Source organism: Bos javanicus, chromosome 19 (assembly GCF_032452875.1).
Source record: "Bos javanicus breed banteng chromosome 19, ARS-OSU_banteng_1.0, whole genome shotgun sequence".
Lineage (NCBI taxonomy): Eukaryota > Metazoa > Chordata > Mammalia > Artiodactyla > Bovidae > Bos > Bos javanicus.
This window is the reverse complement of record NC_083886.1, coordinates 26809193-26828077: the sequence shown is the minus strand read 5'-3', so window position 1 is coordinate 26828077 and position 18885 is coordinate 26809193. Positions and strand designations below refer to the sequence as shown.

Here is an 18885-nt window from a genome sequence, read left to right as displayed (position 1 = left end):
ATGAAGCAACTGTGCAGATTAAGACACTTTACTGCCATCTTCTGGGATCTGTAATAACTGCACACATCCAAGACAGCAATGAAGTAAATAGCCACCCCACTCCCCCCACCCCCAAATTGTGCAGTGTTCAGCATGCACAATGGTAAGTGCTGGCCCTGTAGATTTTGATAGAGCTGTCAACACAACTGGATGATCGTGATTGTGGCCTTCTTTTGACTTGTTGTCTGTCCCCCTGACCCCCACCAAAACTATCATCAGTGCCCTCCAGCCAAAACCTCCTAGAACATCCCTCTAGATGAATACACTGGTCTATGCACTTGCAGTGAGAGAACACAGGGGAGAATATACTGTTGGGTCATGTTTCTTCAAGGCTTCTCAGTGTCTCAATGGCAAAAATCTGCCTGCCAATGCAGGAGACACAGAAAATGCAGGTTCTATCCCTGGGTCAGGAAGACACCCTGGAGATGGAAATGGCAACCCACTCCAGTATTCTTGCCTGGAAATCCCATGGACAGAGGAGCCTGGCGGGCTACAGATCATGGAGTTGCAGAGTCAGACATGACTGAGTGACTGAGCATGCATGCACACATGCCTGTTTCTACGAAGCTCAAGAATGAGTAAAATTAATTTACAGGGTCCAGGGTCTGGACAGGAAGGCGGGTATATTCACTGTCAATACAGCAGCCACTAGGGACTTCCCTGGCACTTCAGTGGTTAAGACTTCCCCTTCCAATCAGGGTTGCAGGTTTGATCCCTGGTTAGAGAGCTAAGATCTAACATGTCTCATGGCCAAAGAACCAAAACATAAAACAGAAGCAATACTGTAACAAATTCAACCAAGACTTTATAAATGGCCCACATCAAAAAAAAAAAAAAATCTTAAAAACCAGTAGCCTTTACCCATGTAATGACTGAGCACCTGGAGCTCAGCTGATCTGAACTGGGATGTGCTAGAAGCATCACATACATACTTCAAAGACTTAGTGAGAACCAGAGCACAAAGCATCTCATGAATGATAATCTGATAACATTCTTGACAGATTGGGTTAAGATGTTGTTGCTCAGTCGTGTCCCAACTCTTTGCGACCCCATGGACTGCAATTTCCTCTTTTATATTTTTAAGATGGCTACTAGAAAGCCACAAACTACCTTGGCGACCTGTACTATCTTTTGTTGTACCAAGCCCCTCTCAGCCCTTCATGCCTATGCCTCAGACCTGGGCTGAAGATGACTCCGCAGCCGATCTTTGTGAACTGGGCATCTGCCCGCTGGCTGATCCCATCCCGCCCTTTCTTCAGGAGGGTCTAGTGAGGCGTTTTGAAGCATCTGCAGAAGGTCTGACATTATTAGGACACGTGGGTATTGCACACGGGGAATCAGATCTTAACAATTCTCTCTTCTTTCTCCTCCTTCTCTCTCCTCCTCTCCTTGTTATCATCCTACTCTTCCTCACTCCCTCTCTCGCCTCTCTACACATCTTTCTCATTCCTCTCTCCCTGATCAACTTTCTTCCCTATTTCTCAGGCCACCAAGTGGGAGACAAGCTGCCAACTCTACCCAGTGATGCTGCTCACCTGTCACCACTGGGAGAGCCATCCCTCTGCCTCTGTCTCTGGGGGGTCTCTCTCCCAACTCATCAAGGAGCTAGCAGCCTGGCTGTGGTCATGTCCTGCCCTGGGCAACCAGCCCTGCAGAGCACAGGACTCCTTCCTTCCTTCCTAACACAGACTGAGAAGGTGAGACCCACTGGCAGCCCCAACTGGGGACCAGGGAAGCTGAGCCCATCAGAGAGGAAGCAGGCAAACCAGGAGCCTCGTAAGAAATTTGGGAGAACAGAGTGTGGGTGGAGGTTTAAAAAGAGAGGGGAATCCTAACATACCACCCAAGAGTACAGGAAAAAAATTAGTGAGGCAGAAAGAAAAATGTTGGGATGCAAATAAAGCTGCAAATTGTAAGTGGGCTGGTGGAGAAGAGGCTGCCTGCAAGTCGACACATTTCCTCCTAGCCCTGGATCCATCATAGACTCACTGTCATGACCTTGGATGCGCCCCTTCTCGTCTCTGGCCCTCAGTTTCTCCATCTGCCAAATAAGCTGTACAATGATTTCTGAGGGTCCCCCACATACAAGAATGGAGTTGTGTTTTTCATAAGGAAATGGTATTTCTGAGCCAACGGCACAGGCCAGGTGTTATTCTAACTACTGGGGATGCAGCATAGAACACAGCAGATGAAATTCGCTGCCCTCCAGAAATTGTCACACTCAGTAAAAACTGCCAGCCTCAAGACTGCTGAGGAGAGACAAATGCTCCACTACATCTTCAGATGATATTTTTATTGGTGGCAGGAGGAAAGGCGAGATTCTTTGTTCATCAGATTCTCGCACTAATGAGAATACCTGGAGTAATGGAGCAATTGTAATTAGGCCAGGAACTCTGCACACGCACGACGGCCATAAATAAGAGCGGGGCTGTGCCTAACCTTTCCTTGAAAGTCCTGGGAAATGGAGGGAGCCTCCCCCAAAACAACAAGTACTTGGAGGCGGTCAAGGGGATCCCTCATCCACAGGCTGATTGGCCAACATGAAATTCAAGACTGAGTCTCCAGTAGGAGATGTGGGAAGCCCAGGGAGGAAGAGTGAAAGTGAAGCATCCAGATGGCGGTTGTCAGAGAACTCAAACCCGGGCTGCCAGGCTGTCATCACATGGACAGTGGGCATGGGTGAACCCAGGGCTCTGGCACTTTCTATGAAGGGTTGATTATTTGGGGGGAATCAGGAGTCAGGGGAGGCCCAGCTGGCCTCTCACTTCCCAGCTCTCTCCACCCTCACCTGCTCCTGGACCCCATAGGAGCAATCCTTGCAGGAAATTAAAAGAAATGTCAGTTCTGCTATTAGTCAGCCTCACCAATGCCACTTATTGAGTTCAGCTGTGAGGCCAGACAAGCCAAATCTCCCCATCCCCACGCTGCTCCCCCCACCCCGAGCTGAGGTTCCTCTGCCAAGTGGCACCAATACAGTCCACCACGAAGCAGGGAAAAAGCACTCAAATAGGAGCACTGATTCATCTCCAGGGCTCATGCCAAGCCTCCAGCAGAGCCCAAACTGTTGAAGGCTGAACTCTTGGCTAAATGCATATGACTCAGGTTGCCTAGACGAGGAGGTGGCTTGGCCTGTGACAAGCAGTAACTGGGCATGTGTTTTAGCCCTTTGCCAGGCCATCAACTTCAGGACACACAGCAAACCCTTAGATGCCCCTCTTAGCTGAGCCCATCTCATGGCAGGGGTTCTGCCACTGGAGGGGTCTTCACCCCTAAAAGGGGGCATGCCCAGTGGGGCAGGAAAATGCTGACCCTAGTCCCCATTCACCTGGGCTTGAATTCAAATTCCACCTTTGACTAGCTGGATGGTGCTGCACGTGTTTCCCTACCTCTCAGCTTTCCTTCCCTCCCTCCAGTCTGGAGAAGACTTGATGCCTCATCAGCAGCATCTTGGCAGAAAACAGGGGGCCCAGTTGAAGGTACAGCCACAGAGAGTTGAATAAAGGTGCAAGGTGGGATAAGTAAACCCACAAAGAATGAGCGGCACCCAGGGAACAGCAGGGGAAGGATCATGAGAGGTGCCACTGCTCCGGGAAGTGGTGGGAGCTGCGGCCCAGAAGGGCTCCTGACCCCAACTGTGACCACAGGGTAAAAGGCACAGACGTTGTTAAACCACAGTCAGGCAAGAAGGGGTGGGAGAAACCAAGACCCAGCCTGACTCTCCTCCCACCAAATCTCCTGCTGGTGCCTCCTGTTTGCCAAATCCAACCAGAGGCTGGAAGGCCAGGGAGCTGGGACACACCAGCATGGTGAGCTTCTCAAGGGACAGAGCAGACCAGAGAACAGATCTGGGGACAAAAAGAGACCAGCTGACTGTGGAAGGCTCTATGCTGCTGCTGCTAAGTCGCTTCAGTCGTGTCCGACTCTGTGCGACCCCATAGACGGAAGCCCACCAGGCTCCCCCACCCCTGGGATTCTCCAGGCAAGAACACTGGAGTGGGTTGCCATTTCCTTCTCCAATGCATAAAAGTGAAAAGTGAAAGGGAAGTCGCTCAGTCATGTCTGAGTCTTAGCGACCCCATGGACTGCAGCCCACCAGGCTCCTCCGCCCATGGGATTTTCCAGGCAGGAGTACTGGAGTGCGGTGCCATTGCCTATGACCCCCAAAGAGGTCCACATCCTCATCTCCAGAACCAGTGAATAGGTTATCTTCACTGAAGAAAGATAAGTTATCTTAACATGCGATTAAGTTAAGCATCTAAAGGTGAGGAAATGATCTTGGATTATCCATCGTCACTGTTTACTCACTCAGTCATGTCCGACTCTTTGAGACCCCATGGACTGCAGCACACCAGGCTTCCTGTCCCTCACCATTTCCCAGAACTTGCTCCAACTGAGCCCAGTGCATTCACAAGGGTGCTTGTAAGAGGGTATGTGATAATGGAAGTAGAGGGACATTGAGAGAGAGAGAGTAAAAGATGCTCACTGGTGGCTTTGGAGAAGGAGGATGGGGCCACAAGCCAAGGCATACAGGGGGCTCTATAGAAAAGATAAGGAAACAGATTCTCCCCTGGAGAAAGAAAACAACCCTGCTGACCCATTTTAGGACTTCTGACCTCCAGAATTGTAATGGAATAAATCTGTGCTGTTTTAGGTCATTGTTTGTGGTAATTAGCTACAGCAGCAATAGAAATCTAATATACCTGCACAATACCCAGGGGTCCCTCTGCCCAGCTCGCAGCCCTCTGCCACCCTCTCGGATCACTCTCTGGTCTTGGATCCATGTCAACCCCAGGTAGACAGAGGTCAGGAGGGTGGTGCATGCTGGGGACAGAATGCCTTGGTTAAGCAGTAATGATTCACAGAGGGAGGGAGCAGCTCAGAGCGGGTGTAATAGAGAACAAATCTGACTCCACAACTGCTCCCAAACTAAGCCTGAAGCCATGCTCTGGGTTACTCTCTAATAGAAGTGTCATATTTTTCTCCTTTCATTTAAAAAAAAAATACATCAAACCCTCATATGGACTGTCTGGTGAGAAAGACAACATGATGGAGAACAAAGAGGCCCAGCCCAGAGGCCGGGAAACTTGGTTGCTAGCCCCAGGTCTTCCCCAGCTTTGAAGTTGAATCTACAAAGGTTTCTGGCCTTCCCTGAGCTTGTTTCCCCATCAGTATAAGGGAATGAGACTGAGGCCTGAGTCTACTGGCAGGCTGATTCTATGGTTCTAAACACCTATTCCCTGTCGCCAGCCAGCCTGACCCTGTAGGAGTTGGGGTGGTCAGGGCCAGTGGAGAGCTGCCACCTCCAGAACTCTAAGCTTTCTCTGGAAAGTCCACTTGCTGGACCAGAAACTACAATCTGTTCTCTGCTGCCCCCTGCTGGCTGCTCAAGAACAAAGCTTTCCAGTGAGATCCCTTGGAAACTGTCAAAAGGGACCCTAGGGAGATTCCCCTGCAATCTCCTGCATCCACTCCTGCATTCATCCACCTAGACCTGGCCAGCCAAGACCTCCTTGGAGGCACAAAGAAGCCAATGCAAGGACCAAAGGCCTGGATGGGGAGGCTGCCTGCTGTGGGGCACAGTCAGCTCTCCCCATCTCTGCATTCCACCTCTCCAGCACTAGTAAGCTGAAGTATGAGATGCTGTGGATTCTGGAAAGTGGTAATGTTTTCCCATGTGCTGCCTTTGGATGATAGTAACAAGAAGATAATGTGTCTCTGTTCCTTCCCCCCACCACACACACACACACACACACACACACACACACACACACACATGTACTCACCCAAAAGAAGCACGCAGATAAGTGTGCTTTACAAGGTAGAAATTAGCAGCGGGAAGTCTACTGAGAGGGCACCAAGAGGGCTGGACCAGGAAAGAAGAGGGAGACAGTGCAAAAACCACAATTAAGAGGCTGAGTAAACCGGAAGGTATGTCAAAGGCTGATTATGATTCGTGCCCCCAGTTTAAAAAGAGGCTGAGCGCAGATGACGCTGGACAAAAACTGGCTTTGAAAGTCATGAACCAAAATGTGACCTGATTTTAATCCATTAGATGGTGCATGAGAAGGAATTGCCTGGGCTTTTGTAACAGAAACGTCCCTAAGAGCTGCTCCAGTTTTTCAGGGAGGGACTGGGGTTCCCAGTTGTTTGAGTTCAACACTCCCTCAAGTACTAATGCCAAGGTGTCTCCAACCACACTTCCTGGGGGTCCTATGTCCATGCCTTTTTCTTGGACTTGCAAATGTCCTGGGGCATCAGGAGGGGAGACTTCCACCCAGGATGCTTTGAACCAGACCACACAAGGTCCTGAGACACATCCAGGCATCAGTCCAGCTGGGAGGACCATAGCTGAATTGAGATCCTCACTGTCCCCAGGAAAAGGGGCCACGATAGGGACACTGCACACAGAAGATAGACAAGACAGGAGGCTAGGAAGCCTGCAGGCCACTGTGTGCCCTCAAATAATGCCTCTGCCAGGCTCTTCATCTGTTCTGAGCCGCCTCTGAGACTGCCCAGATCCCACCCAGGCCTTTCTTCCAGCGCAGTCCGGAGATGCTGAAGGTCCCTTCTGCTCCCATCTCCCAGCCTTCACCCCACTCCTCCTTCTCTAGCCAGAGCCTTCTTTCCAGCCTAGGACATTCCTTCCTTCCTTCCAGCTTCTGCAGGTCATAATGTCCCTTTCCTCTGACCACCTCTAAAATCTCCACCTGGTTTTTGGACAGTATACCTGGCAGCCCATCAGACACTAAGCTTGAATCAACCAAAAATTGATTGACCTTTTTCCTCCACAGTGGGAGGACTTAAACCTCAAATCTTCCCAGTGCCACAAAAGGGAAGAAAAGGAAAAATTTTCCCATGTTAAAACAGACGCTGCCACCCCTGAAACCAGGAATATCCTCATTTTACTGTCTGGGAAGCCCCCTGGTGGTCCAGGGGTCCTGAATTCAGAACCACAGAAAAATGCAATCACGTTGCACAGCCATGTTCATGTAATTGATGTCTATTGATTTTCAAAGTTTAGAGTCAACCAGTGGGCAAAGCACAGAAGACTTAATTTGGTGACAAAACAGAGATGTTAACAGCCAAGATGATGGGAGAGTAAAGGTACATCAGATCGCTGAGGGAAGAAGTGGGAGATGGGAGGGGAGGTTGCAGCTCTGCCACCCTCATCCTACACACGGGAGAATCCCTGCAGCCCAGTAGAGAGCTCCAGATGAAGTGTACCAAGCTACAAAAGTAACCAAAGAACTAGCAATATACTCCCCAAAATTAGAAGGGGAAGGAAAGAAGGGATCCAAGAGCATCAAAGCATTCAATTCTCATCTTTCACTAACATGGGGTAAAAAGGACATGTGGGGAAACTGATTTACACATATTATTGGGAGACAGAGAAAACTACCAAAATAGTAAAAACAAAAAACAGGGTCCATTAAAATTGCTGGCTCTAGGGAATGGGGGAGTTTGGGCAGGAAATTTCACTTTTATTCATAAGCTCGTCTCTGCCCTTTGGGTTTTTCTTTTTTAACCCTGGTCATGTGTCAGTAAAAAATGTTGTTTGCCATATCAGTCAACATAGGGTGTTGCAGCCAGCAGACACTACAGCTACCCGAACAGTGAGCCCTGAGGGACTGCTGGCTGCCAAGCCCTCAGCACTGCAGCCGACCCCAGTGTGCACCCACAGGGGATTCAGGATGGAGAAAAGCAGGATACTGCGCCAATGCAATTAAGGTGCATCTCGAAGGAGTGATTTTACTGAGTCCAGACTCTTGCATCTTCCTATACATAGAAAAGTGCTAAACTTGTTAACTTGGGATATCTGGCTTTCTTTAGTTAACATCAGTCTTTTGAAATTCCCAGAACCTGGTCTTGTATCTTGGTTCCTCCCTTACCTCTTAGGAGCAGTCCCTCGAGCTGAGAGGCTGTCTTCCGGCGCGTGAGTCCTTAGAAAGTCCGCTGAATATAACATAATTCTCACCTTCTAAGTTGTGCATTTTTTGTCAGTCGACACGCATTATTTTGATTTTATAAATTAATGTAAAAGTTGAAAAACTGACACCAAAATCCTGACCAACTGCACCAGAAATGTTCAGTACCCTGCTGTTGCACTGGGAGTGCAGGGGGACAGTGAGATGGCGGGATGGGGAGGCTGGAGGGAGGGGCGGGTAGAGGTCGCGGGGAAGTGGGGGCGCGGGTGGAGGTCGGGGATGGGGGCGGGTGGAGGGGCGGGGGGTGGAGGCAGGAGGCTTGGCGCCTGCGCACTAGCCCAGCATGTTCCGGCAGCGCAGTCGCTCCTCCTCGCGTTTCTCCTCCAGGCGGTTCTCCAGCAGCCTCAGCTCCCTCTGCACCGCCTTCCGCATGGACGGCTCCAGCTCCAGCACTTTCTCCAGGTCCGCCTTGGCTTCCGCCTCATTCCACACCTCGGCGTGAGCCCGGGCCCGCACATAGTAGGCCTTCACGATGCCTGTGGGGAAGATCTGCTGTATCCGCCGCCTGGCCCGGGAGGCAGCCCTCACCCGACAAGCCGCTGGGCTTCACCAGTTAGCGCAACCTTTAACCTTGGCCATGATGACCCTTAACCTCTCTGTGCCTCCAGAGCCTGGTCCCCCCACTATAAAATACGGATGACGATAATAATCGCAGTACCCACTCCCTTCCCGCGGACCCTTCCAAGACCCAGTAACTAATTTTACATTCACAATTTTTTAAGTCTTTTCTTATAGAGGCTCTCCAAATGATGCAAGCTCCATGTCCTATCCCTAAACCTGTCTTTCACGGTCATTATGAGAATTAAGTGAAAGAAATGCAGAGAAGTGTGTGGAGCAAGGTAAGTGATCCTGTAACGTTCTTCAAACATCGTCTTCACAAATATTGCCATATCCCCCCACCACAGATACTCAGTTCAGTTCAGTTCAATCGCTCAGTCATGTCCGACTCTTTGCGACCCCATGGACTGCAGCACCCAGGCTTCCCTGTCCATCACCAGCTGCTGGAGTTTACTCAAACTCATGTCCGTTGAGTCGGTGATGTCATTCAACCATCTCATCCTCTGTCGTCCCCTTCTCCTCCTGCCTTAAACTTTTCCCAGCATCAGGGTCTTTTCAAATGAGTCAGCTCTTCGCATCAGGTGGCCAAAGTATTGGAGTTTCAGCTTCAGCATCAGTCCTTCCAATGAACAATCAGGACTGATTTCCTTTAGAATGGACTGGTTGGATCTCCTTGCAGTCCAAGGGACCCTCAAGGGTCTTCTCCAACACCACAGTTCAAAAGCATCAATTCTTAGGCGCTCACTCAGTTCAGTTCAGTTCAGTTCAGTCGCTCAGTCGTGTCCAGCTCTTTGCGACCCCATGAACTGCAGCACGCCAGGCCTCCCTGTCCATCACCAACTCCTAGAGTTTACTAGGATGTACATAATATTGTTCTCTATATTGATTGTCCCTCCTTTTAAAACCCATTGACTGCTCCACACAGGTTTGGTGACTTTTATTTGTCCTGCTGCTGCTGCTAAGTCACTTCAGTCGTGTCCGACTCTGTGTGACTCCAGAGACGGAAGCCCACCAGGCTCCCCCGTCCCTGGGATTCTCCAGGCAAGAACACTGGAGTGGGTTGCCATTTCCTTCTCCAATGCATGAAAGTGAAAAGTGAAAGTGAAGTGAAACTCTTAGCAACCCCATGGACTGCAGCCTACCAGGCTCCTCCATCCATGGGATTTTCCAGGCAAGAGTACTGGAGTGGGGTGCCATTGCCTTCTCCTAATTCACCGTAAAATAAAATAACCTCCCACAACACCACAAAGCACCGTTCATCCATCACCTGTGATACCGTTATAGGCTTGGAAAATTTTATGTCTTGACCAGGTCAGGAGAGATAGTTACGAAGGTCTGTGCATGTGACTTTGGACCCGTGGGCGGAATTGGACCCCTGCCCCGCCCACACAGCCCCGCCCCCACAGCCCTGCCCCGCCCCGCCCACCTGGGTGGTGCCGGAGGATGTCACTAGTGTGTTCCAGCACCTCGTAGTACTCCTCCTTCTTCAGCAGACACTGGCAGTAGTTCAGGATCAGGGTGTTGATCATCTTCTCCAGCTTCAGCCACTGCACCTCCCAGGGTTTCTCCTGTCCGGTGGAGAAAGCTCTGCGTCCGCCGCGCCCCCACCCTTCCCCACCACGGCCATGGCCAGCGCACCCCACTTCCCATCCCCACTGGCAGGCAGCCTCCCACCTTGGTCTGCAGGTTCCTCAGGCAGACGATGGCTTCCTGGTACTTGTTGGAGGCCTCCTCGTAGCGGCCCAGCTTGAAGAGCCGGTTTCCTTCTCCATGGAGGATGGGCACCGCCTGCATCTTCTCATGGTTATTCAGGTTCCAGGTCTCCCTCTGGTACTGGCTCGGGGCCTCGACCTGCTCCAAGAGCTGCAGGTCAGTGACGCAGGGACCCTGGGTGCCCGCAGCCCAGTAGGGCAGGCCCTTTCCCCTGCAAGGGACCAGAGACAGTGGACCCAGAACATCTGGCTAAAGTCAGCTTTGCATTTTCCACAGTGAGGATTGGTGGGCAGAATCATGCTTGCTGGCCAAACACAGGCAAACAGGGAAAGGAAGCAAGCGCCGCCTCCCCACCACCATGGCTTTACCCTAAATCAGAGCCTTTGTGCAAAGTAAGAAAAGGTAATATGTCAACACACTTTACTGATAATATTCAGAAAATTGCCATGACACTCATTTTGTTAGAACAAGACACTTTATTGCCATCTACTGGAAAATTATCATTATAAAATCGCAAATATATATTGTCTCTAATGAGCACCTTACAGGCGATGCTCTTGTGCAGTGCACAAGCTGTGAAACTGTTCAAGCAGACCCTGAAAAGGTCCCTTGTTGATGCAGTTCTCTTATTTATTTGTACTCACCCATGTAACCCTCAGGCTGAACCTCAACCTTGGCCACTAGCTGAGTCCTGCTCTGGTTTGATGCTCTCCCACCACCCCACAGACAGGGACCATCAGTCACACTGAGGTCCGAGGGAGACAGTATGGATGGTTCCATGCAGTTCTCGCACTATTGGAAAACCAGATCGGAACCTACAAACCACAGGGACTGGGGCTGAGAATATAATTCTAAACTTTTGAGGGGAAAAGGAAGTAGATAACCAACAGAAATAAAATGCCTCCAAAAAGAAAAAGAATAACATTTTTTAAATGGGTCTCAAAGGGGCTTTTCCTTTGGAAAAGGCAAAGGATGTTTTTTGGTGGAGTGGGAGGGTCCAATTCCAGTTCTCCCGTGGTTTAGGAACCCTTTCTGGTTTTCTAAATAGGATCTGGGTGATGTCCAGTGACCCATGGGACTGGGTTCCCTTGATGCCCACTGGTCCCAGTTGTTCTCTGATGCAGGGACCATCCCTACCCCACCTCCCACACCCCAAGGTCACACCTGCAGCAACTCGATTATGAAGATCAGTGGCTGAGGCTCCTTCTGCAGCTCATCCAGATCCTCGTAGCCCAGCGTGTGGTAAGCGAACATGTTGGCCAAGCCACACGTGTGCACGTGCCACTCTGTGGGGTCCTTACCCTCCGCCATCTGCCGCAGGCTCCGGGACAGGATGGGGTAGACCCCTGTGTGCTGTGGGGAAAGGTGGGCGGTTGGTATCCGGCTGTCTGCTCAGAGCCAGCTGGCCACAGAGAGCCCCACTCTGGGCCCCTCCCAGAGCAGGACCTCTATGCCACACACACACACTTGTCCCATGGCTGTTACTACTCATCTAACTACTGCAGCTACCTGAATGCAGAGTGCTCTACACCGTTAGTACTTTTAATCCTTCAGATGACCCTATGAGAGGGGCACTATTTTCCTCCCTATTTTATAGATGTGGGAACTAGAGCCCAGAGAGGGTAGGTGATTTGTTTAAGGTCACACAGCTAGCAAATGACAGAGTCAGGATGCAAACCCAGCTCTGGGGTCCATGCTGTAGCCACAATGCTAGGCTGCCTCTTGCCAGCCCTTGTGGTCGACTCTAACAGGCTTCTCTCCCAAGGAGACCCTGAGTCCATGGAGCCTGTGACTCACAGGGAGGGCAGTGTGGAAAGTAGTGGAAGGACCAGGGTTCCTTGAGGGCCAGGTTGGTGTCCTGATGGCACTGCTGATTGGCAGCGAGCCTGGATCACTGCAGCCCCCTGAGTTCCTGCCCCCTGGGTTGCACCAGTCAGGTAGTGGGTCTATTGCAGGGGTTAAATGAGATGGTGCTGAGGTAAGGCCAGTTCATCACAACCTCACCCAGCACAGGAACTGGGTGGCCACCCTTGGGGGGTGGAGATGGGCTAGGAAAATCAGCTGCTTGTCCTCAGTGAGCTAGGATGCCCCACAGACGAGCTCCAAGAACTGCTCTCCTGGGAACGGGTCCTCAGATGGCCCATCTCAGCCTCCTGCACGGCAACTCCAGTAAAGAGACACCCCAAAAGTGAAGGAGCAGGAATGGTTCAGCTTGGTCTCCAAGTCACCAGTAAGAAGATGAAGGTCACCCTGCCCCGCCCCCATCAGCCAGGATTAGCCCAGAGTAGCTTCAGCGTCCTCATGAGCAAGATGACCAGATGGCAGTTAAGCCTGTTGAGATTAAGCCTGGATGAAGGGAGTGTAGGGCCCCCGGGGAACAGCTTGCTGCAGGGAGAGCTCACTCCTGGCCCACGCACACAGCCGCGAGCTCCCCAGAAAGTCAGCAGTTAGTGCCAACCCTGCAGCTGTGCAGCTGGTTGGACATGACCTCAGACCAAGGCCCGGACCTCAGACCAGTACCACTCTAGCACCACCAGGATGCTAGTCAGCACGCTGGGCTGTGGGATGCCACCAGGAGTAGGCAGAAATCCCAGGAAAAAGTATAGAGGCCAGAACTCCATGGCTCCACACCCATCTCTGTAGCACCTCCACTGAGATTGGCCTGGGGACCCCAGGACCATGCCCCTCTCTGGGACTTCAAGGCCAGAGCCCGGTTCTGTCTGAGGGGCTCTATCTATTACTATCTGGCGATTACAAACTGGCACTCGGGAGGCCACATTCTACTCCCAGGTTGACTTCGTTTCATCCTTCACATGGTGGGGGTTTTGTGTTAATGAGTCGTCAACACTTAAGCATTGAGAGAGTTCACAGACTAATGAAAATTTCTGGTTTGTGTCCAAAACTCAGACACTCCGGCCACACCAGACCTGCCCCTTTCTCACAGCAGCCATCCAGTTGGAGATCAGGAGAATCTGCCCCTGTGAATGGAGCAGATAACCTTCAGTCACCCAGGGTCCCTGGCCCCTGTGGAATTTGCATTTGTAACCCCTGGCCTTGGGTTTCCCAGGCAGCTCAGTGGTAAAAAATGTGCCTGCCAATGCAGGAGACTCAAGAGACGTGAGTTCAAACCCTGGGTCAGGAAGATCTCCTGGAGTAGGGAATGGCAATGCTCCTGTATTCTTGCCTGGAAAATTCCATGGACAGAGGAGCCTGGTGGGTTACAGTCCAAAGAGTTGCAAAGAGTTGGACACGACTGAGCAACTGAGCACACACACGCGTGCACACACACACACACACAACCTCTGGCCTCACTGGACTGGGCACCAGCAGAAAATTCAGCATAGAGACCAGTGTGCTCCCTGGGTGGAGGGGAAGGCAGTGCAATTCAGGGCAGAAGCTGTCAGAGCCCCTGACCGCCCCTGCCTCTTCACACTTCCTGGCCTGGATGCTACCTCACTCCCCACTTCTAAGCCTGGTGAACTCCTATTCATCCTTCAACACCCAAATCGATGTCATTTTCTTAGAGAAATTCCTGCTATGATCCTCAAGCAATTAGTCACTCCCCTCCCATGGCTCTAAATCCCTCTGTCCTTATTTATATTATGGTGCTACCTGCCCTGCATTGTAATTACCAGGGTGTCTGCTTCTTGTCCAGAACTCAAGTTCCTTGAGAGATGGGGATTTGGCCTGTTTCATTCCTAACACCTAGCACAGGCCAAACCTGGTACCCACTGAATGTTTTCAGATAGATAGGCATACAGATAGATGAAGGCTGGATGCTTAGTGACGAAAGAATGGATTATGAGTAATTGGTTGAAGGGAAGGATGGATAAATTGATGCCTGAATGAGTGAATGGATAGAAAAGTGGATAAAAGATGAATATGTAGGTGAGTACATAACTCTGGGCTGCCCCAGTGGCTCAGTGGTATAGAGAATCCACCTGCCAATGCAGGAGACACAGGTTCAATCCCCGGGTTGGGAAGATCTCCTGGAGAAGGAAATGGCAACCCACTCCAGTATTCTTGCCTGGGAAATCCCATAGACAGAGGAGCCTGGAGGGCTACAGTCCATGGGGTCACAAAAGAGTCAGACACTTCCTAGTGAGTAAACAACAGTTACAACAAAATAACTCTGAGAAGTGTGTGTGTGTGTGTGTGTGTGTGTGTGTGCATGTGGACATGCGAAATCATAGTGGCTGTGAACCGGGAAGAGATGGGGGGCGGGGCTATTGGAAAAACCAGTAATCTTTGTGGCGTAAAAATGACCAGCCTGTGAGATGGGCAGGGCACTTGTGTGCATGATGTGGCCAAAAGAACACAGGCCCCACAGGGAACCAAGAACCAAGCCCACATTCCAGGAATAACAGCAGTTTGTGGTTCTGCAAACAACAGGTCAATCAACCAATCAAGAATTTATTGACAGCTCTCTGCACTCTACACTCCTACATTAGCAAACATGCATTCTATGGAGAAGGGGCCCTTGTTGGTGACCAAGCTTGTCTAACATATGGCCTAAATGACAAGCACATATGGGTCTAAAAAGTCTAAAAAGGTCTAAAAAAAGTACAGGAGCTTTGTAAGCAAAGTCAATAGATACCATTTTAAACTAACTGAAACCACAAAAAAAGCCAATTTTCTGAAGACTTGTTAAAAATAAGCCATCTTTTAAAAATTAAAACATCAGGATAAAGATGCTCAACTAATATTTGCTAGTGTGAAAGTGAAAGTGTTAGTTGCTCAGTCCTGTCTGACTCTTGGTGACCCCATGGACCGTAGCCCTCCAGGCTCCTCTGTCCGTGGGATTCTCCAGGCAAGAATACTGGAATGGGTTGCCATTTCCTCTTCCAGGGGATCTTCCCGACCCAGGGATCAAATCTGGGTCTCCTGTATCTCCTGCATTGGCAGGTGAGTTCTTTACCATCTGAGACCTGGAATATTTGCTAACTGATGAAGAAATGAATAATTCCTTGGTAGAGGAATTCTTGTGGTAGAGAATGGCATTGCAGCCTGTCTAATAACCATAGTAGCCAAAAAGGGATACTGTACAAAGAGGGAACCAGGGATCCATCCCTGATGCTGTTTCCGAGATGGTTTGACCCAGAGCAAGCTACTTTCCTTCTTTGAGTCTTATACTTCCTCATCAATGAATCAAGGGAGTTAGTCTCTAAAATGCTTCTTAGTGAAAATAATAGCTCCCACTTCTCAATTGCCCCATACCATGATTTGCCCTAGTATACATGATATCATGTAATCCTTACAACTGCCCCCTAAAATGAGGATTTGTTCATTTCTACATGAGGAGATAGAGTGCTATCAGGGCAAAGGGGCTTCCCTAGGGTCACACAATGTCTCTTGCATTGCAGGTGAATTCTAAGCCACCAGGGAAGCCCACAATGTCAAGTTACTGGAATTAGATATCATTAAGAAATTGTTGAATTTTTTTAAAAATATGATAAGGATATTGAGATTATATTTGTAATATCTTTCTTTTTAGAGAAGGATACAAATTATAGTATTTACAGGTGAAACGATACGGTGTCTGAAATGTGCTCTAACCATATGGGATAAGGAAGGAAAGCGGATGGGCTTAGATGAAATAAGACTGGCCATGGATTGATGGTGCCCGGCATAGGATGATGCGTATTTGGAACCTGATTATACTTTTTGTCGACTTTTGTATAAGTTTGAAAGTTTCCACAAGAAATGTTGGTTTAAAGGCAGTCAGCTTTGCCATTTCCATTTGGGTCACAGGCCAAGAAGACTGCCTTCTCCGGGTGATTTTGTTAAGAGTGCCTACATGAGAAAACAAGTTTGTAACGTCAGTAGGAATGGAGAGGAGGGCAGAAAAGTGACCTGTGGCCAAAAGTCTCCAGTATCCAATAATCCTGCACAAAAGTGAGGGCTGTGAGGCAGGCCCTGCTCCCATATCCCACCAGCCAGCCTTGACACCGATTCTCATTTTAGCATCACCTGTTCTTATGGGGGAATCCATCTCCACCTTGGGACTTCCCTGGTGGCTCAGTGGTAAAGAACCCCCCTGCCAATGCAGGAGACACGGGCTTGATCCCTGGGTCAAGAAGATCCCTTGGAGAAGGAAATGGCAACCCACTCCAGTATTCTTGCCTGGGAATTCCATGGACAGAGGAGCCCGGCGGGCTCATGGAGTTCACGGGGTTGCAAAAGAGTCGGACACAACTGAACAACTAAAACACAACAACAACCTTCATCATTACAGTGGCTGAGGAGGAGGAGGCAGAGTTTCCCCAAAGAGGTTCATTTTACCCTCACTTTCCTGAAACACAGCCGGCGTGCCAGTGCAGTGGCAAATGGGCGGGGCCTACTTACGATGGTGTCGCACCAGAACTCGGCCACCTCGCTGACCCGCATGGACGTCAGCAAGATCTCCCAGACCTCCAGCTTGAACATGTTCCCAATGATGATGTGCATGGGGTGGCCCACCTGCTTGCTGTCGTCTATCACCGTCCGCTCCTCGTCACATTTCATGGTTCGGAAATGAAAGGTCACCTGGTCACCAAGAGAGTGGACCCTGATCAAAACCCACCTCCCAAGGCCCCCCAGAAGCCGCCCATGTCTCCGGCTCCCTGGGCCGTCCTTGCTCAACTCCCACCAGCATCCCCACCCAGCCGGTGCTCCCCCTCCTAAAGGACCCCATCCCACTCTAGACAGCTCTGCAGGTCAGGAGGTCCTTCCTTCAATACACCCTAGATCTGAGGCCACTGACCCAGACACTCCGTCATCCAGGAAACCCACCAGAGACTCCCGGACAAACACCCTGACCCTGCATACCCTTCCTTCTCATTCAACATTTGGGACTTCAGAAAATTCCCAAAGTCCCACCCTCACTCCACACTGAAGTTTAATTTGAAAAATATCAAAAACACCTGGGGGACTTCCCTAGCAGTCCTGGCTAAGACTCCACCCTCCCAGTGCAGGGGGCCTGGGTTCAATACCTGGTCAGGGAACTTGATCTCACATGCAAAACCTAAGAGTTCACATGCTGCAACTAAGACCCAGTGCTGCCAAATAGATAAATATTAAAAAAAAAAAAAAAAACACCCCGGGAAATGGGCATCAAGCCAGAGCTATGGAGATGCCCAGGGTGGGGATGGAGGCTGATAATTCCAGGAAGGACCTCTTGGCCATTTGTTGGCAAAGCAGAAGAAGGGTGTTTGCAGTGCCCCGTGACCCAGCTAGAATGCAGAAGGATTTTTGTCTGGCCTAGGGGGTGGGTCCCACTCACTCGGGCTCCAGTAATGAAGTTGGGGAGGTCCCCTGTGCCCCCATGCAGAATGGTTTTCTTGATCCCTTCCACATTCAGGAGCAGAGTGGCATCCATGGCTCCAGGTGCGGGGAGATGTCCAGCCCAGCCGAGATAATCTGCTAGCAGAAGGTACTTAGGGCTGAGAGGTGGGGATTTGCCCTGCTGGGCAGGGTGTGAACAAGAGGAATAAGGTGGGGCCACTCCTGGTAGCCTGGGTTCTGCCCCAGCCTCTGCTTCTAGCAGTGAGGCAGGGATCCTGCCTGACATCCACCAGTACCACCTCAGCTTCTGTTCTGTCTGCCCACCCCAAGAAGGAGGGAAGACAGCTGGAGCTTTCTTAAAGAAGACAGGCAGTCAAGAATGAGCAGGAGATAGGCCACAGGTCAGGAGGAAAGAACAGGGGACCAGAAACCCCCTTTGCCCTGTCTGAACTTGGGACCCTGTCTCAGACTCTTGGTCGCTTTGGAGCCCAGGCCGGGGCCTTGCAGCCTTTGCAGTCCTACTTCCCCTTTCCTATTTCCCTCTCCTCCCCAAGATGTGCCCACCAGCGGATGTAACATAGTGGCCAGAGGGAAGGGCAGGCAGGTTTCTGGCTGCTGTGCTGTTCTCAGCAGCTCAGTTGTGTCTGACTCTTTGCGACCCTATGGACTATAGCCTGCCATGCCCCTCTGTCCATGGGGATTCTCCAGGCAAGAATACTGAAGTGGACTGCCATTTCCTCCTCCAGGGGATCTTCCCAACCCAGGAGTCAAACCTAGGTCTCCCACATGGCAAGCGGATTCTTTACCTTCTGAGCCACCAGGTTTGGGAGAGCCCTAAAAGAGAAGGGGGCCAAGTTTGAGGAAGTTGAGGCACCCCCACCAGCCCTGCTCCTGTCCCCCCTACAAGGTCTGGCTGGGGGCAGTGGGCGCTCTCGTTCCCTTAGGAGGGTCTCAGCCCTGTACCCTGGAACCCAGACAGAGCTTATTCCCAGCATTTAGGGTTTAAAAGTGAGAAATGATGTGAAGACATGGTGTTTGGCGCCACCTTGTGGTCAACTTAGGTTCTTATGCCTTGGCTCCCCCAGGCCTTGAGGGTGAGAGGACCCGGAGCAGCAAAAGGCTTTCTCTTCTTGACCAGAGGCTGACAGGCAACAGGATGAGAGAGATGAGAAGATGGCACTAGGAGCCCAAGAGCTGCGTTCAGAGGGTTGATCCCCCCTCTTATTCTCTGACCATGTGGCCTTGGGTATCACCCATCCTGTCTCCTTTTTTTCCCAAATGGGAAAATCAACCTCTCCCACCTCCCTCTCTATGAAATTGAGAAGCC

General features: G+C 50.6%; 1 protein-coding gene across 1 annotated transcript; it reads right to left on the bottom strand.

Annotated features, from left to right (window-relative positions):
* Positions 1-7523: 7523 nt before the first annotated feature.
* AIPL1 (aryl hydrocarbon receptor interacting protein like 1) lies at positions 7524-18637 on the bottom strand. Its single transcript, XM_061390799.1, has 6 exons — positions 17557-18637; positions 16641-16820; positions 11460-11648; positions 10257-10433; positions 10009-10150; positions 7524-8500 (listed from the first exon to the last, which is right to left on the bottom strand). The coding sequence occupies exons 1-6, from the start codon at positions 17842-17844 to the stop codon at positions 8298-8300; spliced, it is 1179 nt and encodes a 392-aa protein (XP_061246783.1). The 5' UTR covers positions 17845-18637; the 3' UTR covers positions 7524-8297.
* Positions 18638-18885: the final 248 nt, after the last annotated feature.

Coding starts and splice junctions, on each gene's coding strand:
- AIPL1 (XM_061390799.1), bottom strand. CDS start 17,844: ATGTCAGGCAGGATCCCTGCCTCACTGCTAGAAGCAGAGGCTGGGGCA. Junction 11,649..16,640: donor AGTTCTGGTGCGACACCATC/GTAAGTAGGCCC, acceptor CTTTCCCCACAG/CACACAGGGGTCTACCCCAT. Junction 10,151..10,256: donor TGAGGAACCTGCAGACCAAG/GTGGGAGGCTGC, acceptor TCCACCGGACAG/GAGAAACCCTGGGAGGTGCA.